The sequence below is a fragment of the Helianthus annuus genome, chromosome 13 (assembly GCF_002127325.2).
Source record: "Helianthus annuus cultivar XRQ/B chromosome 13, HanXRQr2.0-SUNRISE, whole genome shotgun sequence".
Taxonomy (NCBI): domain Eukaryota; kingdom Viridiplantae; phylum Streptophyta; class Magnoliopsida; order Asterales; family Asteraceae; genus Helianthus; species Helianthus annuus.
The window spans coordinates 170,415,537-170,427,921 of record NC_035445.2 but is presented as its reverse complement, the minus strand read 5'-3'; the positions used below and the strand labels follow the sequence as shown (position 1 = coordinate 170,427,921).

Below are 12,385 nucleotides of genomic sequence, written 5' to 3'. Positions count from 1 at the left end.
TACAGTTGCGGACATTCAGTTTTACCAATTTCTTTGACTTGCACATGAGCGAGCCTTCACAATGCATTGTGGATACAATTATGAATAGCATCATCACATTTATAATATCATGACAGAGAGAGGCAACAGGGATCGTTGTCGGATGATGTTACATCCATCTTTGGAGAGATTGGTGGTCTTGAGGGTGTAACCGACTTAAATTCAAGCTGCAATGAAGATATATGATTCGAGAAAAATGAGCAAAAAGTTGTGTTATATAATCTGTTTATGGTTGTTCGTTAAGTTTTTCTTAACTGACTGTTTTTTTTTTTTATCCAAAACCCAAAGAAAGCCCTTAGTTTCAAGTCAGAGATTAATTTGACATTTACATGATGATTGTTACTAGAAAACACAATAATACGTTTTCAAATGTTTAATTATAAAAATAAATAGATTTGATTGGCATATAATTAAGAAGTTGTTGTAATAAACTGATTTATTGTAATATTTCTCTAAGTTTTTACAAGAATATCAGCAATTTTTAATGAGCAAATATGAGACTTTGCAATTGATTTTTTTTTTTTTTTTTTAATATGGAACGCTACAATAAAAACAAAGGGCAAATATAAAACATGGTACATAAAACTTGCATTTCCTAATGATAGAAATCAAACATTTTCTATCACATTAATAAGATTGAAAGTTAGTTTTAGCAAAATATAAGTTACTTATTTGCAATATACTTATTTAACAATTCACGTTAGTTTTTATTTTGAGTAAACTGCCATTTTGGTCCCTGTGGTTTGGTCACTTTAGTCCAAAACTCAAACCTTTTGCATCTGGGTCCCTGTGGTTTCAGTTTTATTGCCATTTTGGTCCAAAAATGAAATCAGGTCATATTTGTCTTATAAAATCATGCAATTTTGTCCTTTTCCTCAGGGGCGAAGCAGGTCATATTTGTCTTATAAAATCTGGTATTTATTTAAAAAAAAGAAATGACCATTTCGGCCCTAAGGAAAAGGACAAAATAGCAGGATTTTATAAGAAAAATATGATCTGATTTCATTTTTGGACCAAAATGCTATAAAACTGAAACCACAGGGACCAGATGCAAAAGGTTTGAGTTTTGGACTAAAGTGGCAAAAGTGACCAAACCACAGGGACCAAAATGACAGTTTACTCTTTTATTTTTTTATTCCACAATCTAACTCGTCAGTTTTTTTAGTGTCGTATTCCACATCATCAACCACTTGGTAAGTGCGCATTAACAATCTACTTCACCAACCATGCCGACATTTTTTTTCTTATGTGAAGTCGAGTCATAATCACTTTACATTTTTGTCACGTCTCGGTGAAAAGAGAAAAGAAAATAATCAAAGCAATAGAAGCAAATCCATTAATGTAAACAATATCCGCATAAAAAACTTTGAAATCTTCCGTTTGTTGAAGACTTGTTTTGATTTCTGCAACTTAATTCAGGTTACCTCTCTCTCCATGTTCTTGGTCCTCTTGGTCAACATATTTTAACAATTCTTTTGTAAGGAGTAGGTATATATAGCCAGGGATGAGCATTTGATACTAGGAACCGGTACCGTATCGTTAAGTTCAGTACCGGTACCCATTTTTTCCATTTTTCGGTACCGATAACGATATTTACTGGTAAATCAACCAAAATAGGTACCGTACCGGTATATTCAGTACCGGTACCCGTACCGGTATATTCAGTACCGGTACCCATTTTCCCCTTTTTTTACCGTACCACACTCTATAGCTGTTAGCCACATAACAACTTGGTTAGTACTTTTTATTTTTTATAATATTTTAGGGACTATTATTATTCATGTCAAGTTATCAACACTTAGAAAAGTTGTTTATTGTTGTGTCACCCATAGTCCGATTAAAAGAAATTGTTTTATTGTGCTTGAATGACTACAAACTAGACATTGTTTTAATTTTCATTCAGTTTTTAATAACAACTGTAATTCAAAAGACATAAATGGCATTCATTATTTGACTTGATTTAGCGTAAACGAACACGGTTGCATAGTTATACCATACCTCCTAAATACATGTTCCTAGTTGAGCTTAGGGCTGAGCATAATTGGATTCGGACCGAAATTACCCGAGAACTGAACCGAAAAAAGACTCAGACCGACCCAACCCGACCCGACCCGAACCGTATCTGGTAGGTTCTGAAATCGGTTCTTAGGATTCATAATGTTTCAGTTCGGGTGGAACCGGATCACATGAATATTGAGGTCGATTAAGCAATAGCTGAATACGATTATTGAATAGACGAAAGAAAGTAGATTAATTTTGATTTAAGTTTCTTTGTTGAATTTATCGCGTTTCGTTTGGATTATTACATTTGTTTGGTTTTGTGTTTTAGTTATTGGATATGTTTTGGATTTTTTATTCATGAAGCATTGAATTGTTTTTTGGATACCGTTAATTTCAGTTTTTGTTTAGCTCTTATACTTTTCATATTAAACTTTAATCTTTTCTTACAATACTTTTCACTTGGACATTTAATCGAACACTTGGTGTGCAAACTTTTCGACATCATATATTACACTAACCATTATAATCAAGCATAACCCATCCAGTTCATAATAATCATACACTACCTATTAATCAAGAAACGTAACCAAATTTATACACAACACAAAGAATCGAAAACAATTAAACATTCTTGATTCACATGACGTACCTTTATTTCTAACATCCAATGTGAAGCCGTATTTTAGAGTGGAATGTCAATGGAGCACATCTTGATTCACTGCAGAAATCTAACTACAGCTGATCGAATGAAACATTAATGATGTGATTGTAGGTTTGAGAAACAGAGAAAGATATAAACATCAATTCAGGTTTGGTTCTCCTACCCGAGAACCATGGAACCAAACTGATGGAGAAACGGAACCGAGGTATTAGATAGGGTATTGTTTTCGGGTATCAGTTTATATTGTTTTCGGGTATCGGGTCGGTTCGCTTCCTAATCGGGTCGGTTCTTGGCATTTGCTCACCACTTTAGAGCATTCACATCCATTCCATTAAATTCTTTGTGTGGAGTTTTTATAATATAAAGAGTATAAAGAGTGGTTATGAGTGGAGGAGAGAGAAAATGTTACTGTTCATCTGTATATTTGGAAGACACTGTTCACCTCCTATATTTTTTTAATATATTTTGAAAGTGTGTTGATGCATATTATGTGGATGCGACTAGGTTCGGTTAGACTTGGGTCGTTTCGGCTCAAGCCCGTCGTTGCGACATTCCTCCCTCGTGCGCCCCAGAGATTGACACACGAAGTACGAAGAACCACGAACCATCATCACCACCATGACATCATCATGTCATGATGATGTAATGTGAATAATTTATCAAGTGCATGCAAAGTAAAAGAATTTGAATTTGCCTTGCATGACAATTGACAACGTATATCTAATACAATTTTGGGCCATTTGTTTCTGTTGGGCCTGATTCATTCATGTGATGAAGACTTCATGCCTTGGACGAACACTCATCTTGGATAAAAGACTTTATGTTGACGAAGAGTGTATTGGACGAACACTCTATGCATCGCGAACCTTTATCATTCCTCACGAAGGGTTTAATCGACGAACCCTCAAAGGGTTCGTCCTTCTCCCTGCGACGAAGGCTTCTTTCTTATGGTGGACGAAGAGTCACGAAGAGTCAAGCCACAAAGAGTGACTCTTCGTGGGCTTTCTTGAGGGTTCGTGAATCGTGGCCAATATCACTGTTTGTGGTTGTTGTTGTGCATTGTCTATTTAAACAGCCTGCTGTCACAGAAGTAAAGAGAACACAGAGAGCACATATCTGAGAGTTTGAGAGCATTATTTCTTGTATCATTCTTGTAACCAAACTCTTCCAGATCTATACACATTTAAGCTTTAAACGTTGAATCTTTGTTTGTGTGTTTGCTCTCTCGCTCGGTTTATGTTGCGACGGGGATTCCGCACTCGTTACGGCACCTGAAACAAGAAGTCATTCATTTTAATTGAAAAACTAAAATTCAGTTGAACTTAAAAGAAAACAGTTTTATTTTGGGAAAAAAAAAGCAAATAAACGCAAATCAAATATTAAAACATACTGATTGAGAAAAGAACAACCAATGATCGTTTCTGTTTCGTCTGGTGAGGCAGCAACGATTCATAATTCATGCGGTTTCAATTCAGTAATCGCTCCACCTGATCTCTCGCATATGTCACCCTGTCTGGGTTCGTAAGTGTTAGCCATTGAGTGATCTTTGCTCTTTTACCTGTCCTACTTTGACTATAAAGGTCAAAAGTAACAGCAATTTTCCAAAATAAGAACCGACATGAATACTTTAAAATTTTCTAAGAAAAACTGAATATGTATGTATGTATGTTAAAACACACCTTATTTAAGGCAAGCTCATTGAAGCTCCTGCAGAATGTGCAATTTTGCCACCAGCATATCTTCTAATGATTGCTTCTTACCAGATTTTGCCCTTACAACATGAAAAAGGTAGGATTTTTAGCATTTTGCCCAACTAACCATACAAAACAAGCAGCAGGGCAGTTTAGTCATACAACAAAGAATTTCAGGTAGAATTGAAACTAAGAGAACAAAAACTGCATATAAAGCTTGTTGCCTTGATACCATATTATATTATGTTGTACACAAAATTTTGTCAATAACTGTGAGAATGACGGAGGGCAGTTTCAACCCATTTACTTATGAATGTCAAGATGAGTCGATTTGGTTTGTTTTTCACCTTTTCTATCTCAAACTGATCAGACATATATAGGGGGCATATGGCTTTAAAGTTTACAATTTATTAGTGAAGCGGGTCTTATAATGAGCATCTATATTCCTGCGTCTTAATAGCAAAACAACAATGTTGATGAAGATTGCTGTTTCCTGTAATGTTGATGAAGATTGCTGTTTTTACTCCATGAGACATCCATCCATTTGACTAGGGGTGCTAAATGTATTAACCTAATCATTTCAGTAAAAATAAATTAGAATATCAATGAAATAATGCAACTTTTGTTGACCCACCAAATCTTTATTTTTTCTAAACTTTTTAGACAAAAAAAAAGAAGCTTTGATCGACTCAATCCGTTCCAATTTAAACCTCTAATAAGTAACCATCTTGATTAGTCAAAGGCCTGGTTAAGACAAAGTATGAGAGATTGCTATATCTGAGATTGCATACCGTTGGAACTGTTCATTTAAAGCTGCATGAAGATATTGCGTCTTTTCTAGGCTCTGGTAAGAACATCTTCTTTGGTGAACTGGCCTTTCGATGCGACACCGAAGCTGTCACCACATGAAACCTGGATCCAGCTTGTGTTGCAACAGGTAATTCGGGAGCCTGGATCCATGTTTGTTGGAACCATCGAAAATGGTTTGATTTATATGGGAATCTTTTGATACTGTAGAAAAGGCGGGTACAAACCAAAATTTGAATTTGATGACAATTTCAATCCACTACTTAAGAACCGGTATACATTGGGGCTATGTTTTATTTTCTCAAACGTCAAATGGGTAATTAAACTGAAAATGGCTTGAACGGGTCAAAAGTGATCTATGATGGCTTGGATGTAGATGTATTTTGTACAATTGCTCACCTCAAATTTGTGGTCCCAATTACATTTTGAATCACGAAAATGAAACTCATAATGAAACACTTTGAAATTAAAGTCGTCAACTGTAGTCTTTACGAGTTAAACCTCCAAAAATAGTTCAATATCGAACTAATATAGTTTTTGTAATCAGATATGATTCTTGAAAACACTCATCCTTTATATAAACAGATTTAAAATGTTTGACATAAAGTACTTTTGGGTCAACCCAATACACGACATGTTTGACCATTACAAAGTTTACTCATTTTGACCTGTTATTCCAGTTTCAACCCAGTCTACCAACCCATTTTGGCACGTCTAAAAACCGTAAGCTCTAGAATCTGCTGAAACTATACACTGTCACTCGAATGTCATATACGTACATTTTTAACACAAAAAAAAAGTACAAGTGGCATGTGACACAGTCTTGATAAGGTGGGCCCGCTCATGGATACACGTAACGGATACACAAGCGTGTCCATCTTATACAAAACCATACAATGAGCTAGATCAAAATGCATAACAGAGTTCAAGAATCCTCCTACACAGCCAAATCAATTAGCTCAAAAAAGGTGATGAATGCAGAGTTTGATAGAACATCAGAAACAACGAAACAGTAAACTGACAGCATAAGAATGAACATTAATTTAACAACCCAGTCATATAATGTCACTAAATTTGAAATTTTAATTTAATAATCACTTCTAAGGTTCAAAAATCAAAACAGAGACACACAGATACATACATACACCTCAGTGTGTGTCAGTGAAGAGAAGAGAAGACCTTGAAGCTGCAATTAGAATTACAAATTCATGTGAAAAAGAAACAGACATTCTATTCTACTTTGAATCCAACAAACCTGTAGTAACACGGACAGACAGTAGTATTTATTTAGGTTAAATTATTAAGCAGTTCAAATACATATTGTATATTCATCATAATTGACTAAAATCACAAAGTAAAACACACTTGATGAGAAAAAAAAATACAGAATGACATTTAATTAAGCGAATTTACATTGAACCCATGAAAATCAGATTTGAAGTGAAACTCTGCTGAAGAAGTGAATGGAAACTGTAATAATATTCTTCTCCGACGCCGTTTTGACGTCGTCGGAAGTATTATTTGCTGTGGTGGCCGGAAGGGAAGAAGTGTGTTGTGATGGTGAATGAAAGCAATTGGAAGATAAATGATTCACGTTTTGAGTCACATAGGCTGCTATATTGCTGATTAAGTTAATTGGGCCCAGTCCACCTTCTTAAACAAGCCCAACTTAATATTACTTGTATCATTATAAAAGGGTCATTTGATATCTTAAACTAGCCCAACTTATTAATATTACTTGTAACATTCATAAAAGGTCATTTGATAATAGAGTTATTAAAATAAAAATAAAGTAAGGGATAATTAAGTTCGGTTAATCCACTTCTTTAAAAAAAAAAAAAAAAAAAAACTTACATACAAACTTTTAATTTTATAACAATATAAGAATTTGTAACAGAGTGAAATTAATAGGAAAGTTGTTACTGTAAGGCTAAATGAAGTGTATTTACTATACATGAGAATGAGAAATAGCATGTAAAAATTATGAAGACAGGATGAATGAAAATATTCTTGTGGCAAACTCTCAACATTGCTTATGATGAATGTTGGGAACGAAATGGAAACAAAATCAACCAAAGTAACTAAATTTGAGGATAATCATAAAAGTCAAAATCTGGCTTGAGATAAACTGAATTTGCATTACATCTCTCCAAGTATTTTGGACCCCGTGTTGTTGATTTGCAGAAATCTTAATAGACAATCCTCTTTCTTCAACTGCAATTTAAAAAAAAAACAAGGGTATTGTGATCAAGCTCAATGCTTTACAAATCCAGATCAACAAGAATGTTGCAAAAATAACAACTTAATGAAGGCTTCTTATAATATTGAAGAATGGTAATCAATTTTAGTTTGTTTGACATTAAAAATCTTTAAAAGGAACTAGTTTAATGCTCATCCGGTGGACAGGTTTCGTTGATGTATTATATAGTAATAATATGAATGAAAATATGAACACAAAGAAATAAAATAGAGCGTCAGATTACACAAAACTATACAAACAACGTGATAAGCAAAGGCGTACACAGAATTACACAATATGACAAACAAAAACACTATTCTTTAATTTATAATCAAGTATTGCCATAAATAATTGGTTTTAAGGGATCACTCTTCAAGAAAAATAGCCGATCATCATACGAGTTATTGATAACATTATTGTTTTACCAACAACCAACAGACTTGTAGCAACTCCCTCACGATCCATCCATTTAGGGTGCGCTTGGTTCGCAGGAATTCAATAGAATTTAAGAGAATTGGAATCTAATTTTCATCTCTTAAGATGTTTTGTTCACACAATTTGTTGTAATTGAAATTTCAATTCCAATCTTCACGTGTTTGGTTGACAAGGGAATTGGAATTGGAATTCAGCATGAATTCATTCAAATTTCTTTAACTAAAGGAATTCAAAACCCTTCCTATATGTGAAGGAATTAAAGTAAATTCATTGAAATCTTCAATCATTTCGACCCGCACCGTTTAAACCCAAACGGTTTCTACCCGTACCATTTCGACTCCAACTGTTTAGACGCGAACCGTTTGGAACCGAGCCGTTTTGACCTGAACCGTTTCGAATCGAATCGCTTTGACCCGTACCGTTTCCACCCGAACCGTTTCTACTCGAACCGTTTTGACGAGAACCGTTTGGAACCGAGCTGTTTTGAACTGAACCGTTTTGACGGGAAATGTTTGGAACCAAACTATCATGACCTGTACCATTTGACCTGAACCGTTTTGACTTGAACCATTTCGAACCAAACCGTTTTGACCCAACATTACCATTTCGACATCAAGATGTCCGTTAAGTTTTCTAGTTAAGTTGCTATGAAATGACTAAACTACCCATTATATTAAAAAATAATAAATAAAACATTAAAAGAAATAAAAAAAATATGTGGGACCTAACCCTACCTTCCTTTTCTCCCTCCCCCCCCCCCCCCTCTCTCTCAGATCTCAAACAAACTCACCCACCAACACCGGTTTTCTTCCTCACTATTTCACACCGTCAACAGCCACCATTCACCACCATTTACGAGCAATTTCACACACATCCACCAACCAAATCCCTAATTTCAGCTTGTTGATCTGTTTTGATGCGTGGTTATGATGTGTGAAGATGGTGGTACGATGTCTCCGGTGATTTGGTATTCACGACAGGAAATCTTTTTTCAGTGACTACAGAGAAAGAAGAAGAAGGTAAGGGTTATTTATTTAAAACAACGTCTAGCAATAATTATTAACTGATATTTAATTAACATGTATGTACCTTTCTTTCAATTAGTCTTCAATTGTCGATGCAGGGGATATGAGAGATGAGGGGCCAGTAATGGGAGCCTCTTCCTTCACACCTTTCTTTCAATTTTGGGCATTCCAGTATTCTCAAACTCAAAAGTGAAGGTAACAGCGTCTCTGGTAGATCGTTCACCTTTGGGCAGCTGAAAATGGCCAGATGTTGAAGGGATGTGAGGTGTTGGAGTCCGGTTGAAAGTGATTCCAGATTATCAAATTTGTTTATCTCCAGAGATGTAAGAGAAGAAGGGAAAAGGTGGGACAACTGACTAAAATTCCTCATATGGGGTTCACCATATAACGTTAGGTCAACAAGGGAAGTTGGAAAATTCAGATCCCCCCACTCTGATATGGGCTTCTTCAACCCTTCTAGTTCAAGGGAACACAATTTGGGAGGCCAATGCACACAATGAATGGAAACATCAATGCCTGGACACCTTCTGATTTCCAGCTCTTTTAACAAGGAGAGATTCTTTAGCTCAGGTAATGACTCCAGACTGTCACAATCACTAACTGACAAACTGGTGAGATTCGATAGCTCAGGTAATGACTCCAGACTTTCACATTTAAAAATTTCCAAACGGGTGAGGTTTGATAGCTGAAGCCCTGGAAGTGACACAATATGTGGGCATCGTATTATATCCAGGCTGGTGAGGTGAGTGGAGTTACTCAATTCACTGATTGATCTTAGATTTTCCCATTCATTAATATACAAGGTTTCAAGCATTGGAATGCTTGTGTTGTTGATTTTTCCCTCAAGTTTATCACATCTTTTTATACGAAGTGATTTGAGCTTATTCCCTCCTTTTGGGAGGTAGACATCTGTAATAACTGAACAAGCTTCAATATCCAAACTCTCAATGCTATTTGGACAACATAAACGTTTTATGCTACTACAATACTTTACATACAACCTTCTAAGAGATAACATGGTGCTGCTCCCAAAATTGTCATCCTCCTCTTTCTCTTCTAAACTTACCAAACCTGAACATTCCCATAAACTCAATTCCTTTAATCTCACAAGAAGCTTACTTGCATCTGTTTCTGATTCCCACAAGTATTTTATTTCATTACATCCCCAGATCCTTAATCCTTCAACTTCCTTAAGATACCTTATAACTCCTCTCCACACCTCATATATAAGCCCTGAGATAGAACTTATGCTCAACTCAGTGATTGAAGAAGCTACCTGAACCAGACTTCTCAACACACCATCACCACATCTGTGAATTTCAAGAACCTTGACTGAAGGTAGTGCTTGAAGTGAGACATTAATCAATTGGGGACAATTGACTATAGAAAGCTCTTTAAGGCATGGAAACACTGCTGCTGAACTCTCATTTATAGTTGACCATCCCTCCCATCCAGACATATCTTCAAATGTTAGAACTTCAAGTGAACGGAAGGCGTTAACATCATTTCCGGTTAGCTCCAAACCTATGATTTTAACCTCATCCATGCCTTGAATCTGCAACCTCTTAAGTGAAGGGAGCAACCCAAATGGGGGTAGAGATGTGCATTTTTTACAACCACGTATTGACACATTAACCAACTCATGAAAAGAGCGATCACCAACCCAATTTGAAATTTGTGTTCCCCCGTATGACATGACTGAAAGCGTTTTCAACGTATCACTATTAGGTTTCAGCTCATTGAGAACTTCCTCTTCAAGTTTATCCATTCGTGAGCCATCAAACACATCAACCCATTGCAGCTTTAATCGAGTAATCTTTTTTAGAGATAAGTTCGCCTCCCGTGCATGCTTTGCGCTTTGCACTTTGTGCAGTCCCTCAACGGAAACTTCCCCGCGGAGATTTGTTAATCCCTTGAGCTCATTTATTGCAAAGCCAACACCTTCTTCAATGATGATCTTGGTGAGAGTCTGTAGGCCTTCCAACTCACCATTCTGTATAATTAAAACGGAAATTGAAGGATTACTAGCTTCCATATGTCCACCATTCTGTATTTATATTTTTTTACATTCATTCAAATTTAATATGACATTATTTTTTAATCTATATCTATCTACACTATATAATAAAAAGAAACCATTTAGAGGACACTTGTCATCATATTAAGCTATGTATCTTTTGATTTTTGCGTGGGTTCATAAAGCTAAAATAGAGTAGTAAAGGTTTTACCTTATAAACAATCACTCACTTTGTTCCCACACCAATGTGGGACAAAGTATTTACCACCTTTTGAGACTTTCATTCACACACCCAAAACTTCCAATATATAAGTCCTAAACTTGTGCTACTAACTATTAGCTACATGATCTTAACTGTCATATATAACAGTTTTTTTTATTTCATACGTGGGATCTTATTTATTTTCAAAGCATAACATATTTTTTATATTTTTTTTCATTATGTGCGCTTTTCTTAAAAAAGCCCACGCTTTTTTTTGTGCCTTGCGCCTAGGCTCCGGGCGAGGCCGATGAGCCTCGCCTGCGCCTTGCGTCTTTGACAACATAGACGTACGCTGCGTACGCGATTTAGTATCAACATGCGAATTTGGTTTATAACATGCTACTTTCATCTTTTTATATACATGTGATTTGTAGTTTTTTTTATGTACAGGCGATTTGTATTTTTTTTAACATGCGATTTGTAGTTTTTTTATGTAACATGCGATTTTCTAAAAGTCGAGGTTTTCAATTTAATTGATTCAATGAAAAAAAGTTTGTAAATAGCAGGTTATATGGATGTTGATATAAACCTAGAATCATACATTTATATGTATAAATTTCATATACCTGAACGAGTGACCCAGATAGCCGTTTCTTTACGGTTTATGGACCATGGGGTAGACCGGATATGGCTTATTTTTTCTTCACTAACGATATCTTGAAACGAAAACCGATTCTCATTTTTTGAGTCGAGTAATCATGGGACCGTTACGCGTGATTTTACATATATCGATGATATTGTAAAGGGTTGTTTAGGTGCATTGGACACTGCTGAAAAGAGTACAGGAAGTGGTGGGAAGAAAAAAGGGATTGCATAGGTTAGAATTATTAATTTAGGGAATACTCGCGCCTGTGCCTGTTGCGGATCTTGTTACTATTTTGGTTAAGTTGTTGAAAGTGAAAGCGAAACAACGTGTGATGAAGTTGCCTAGAAATGGTGATGTCCCTTTTACTCATGCGAATATTAGTTTGGTGCAAAGGGAGTTTGGGTATAAACCGATGAGGAATCTTCAAACAGGGTTGAAGGAGTTTGTTAGATGGTACGAGAAGTATTATGGTTCGAAGAAAAAGAGTGATCATTGAGGCAGGGGGCAACACGTTGATGCAAAAAGAGGTAAACATGTTCTTGAATTCTTGTTCGTTTTGATATATTCGCATGATTGATTTGTTAATCTTGCACTTTATGAAAACAAGTTATCTTTTTTTCAA

The 12,385-nt window shown here is 35.6% G+C and overlaps 1 protein-coding gene and 1 pseudogene across 1 annotated transcript; one reads left to right on the top strand and one right to left on the bottom strand.

The window, feature by feature from the left end:
• LOC110900671 overlaps window positions 1–12,385 on the top strand; it is a 97,235-nt pseudogene extending 84,850 nt beyond the window's left edge.
• Window positions 8,801–9,762, bottom strand: LOC118485559 (putative disease resistance protein RGA1). The gene is made up of 2 exons (XM_035981758.1): window positions 8,963–9,762; window positions 8,801–8,871 (listed from the first exon to the last, which is right to left on the bottom strand). The coding sequence occupies exon 1, from the start codon at window positions 9,710–9,712 to the stop codon at window positions 8,981–8,983; it is 732 nt and encodes a 243-aa protein (XP_035837651.1). The 5' UTR covers window positions 9,713–9,762; the 3' UTR covers window positions 8,801–8,871; window positions 8,963–8,980.

What these genes read in the sequence shown, in the direction of transcription:
- LOC118485559 (XM_035981758.1), bottom strand. Translation starts at nt 9,712, where the DNA reads ATGCTTGAAACCTTGTATATTAATGAATGGGAAAATCTAAGATCAATC.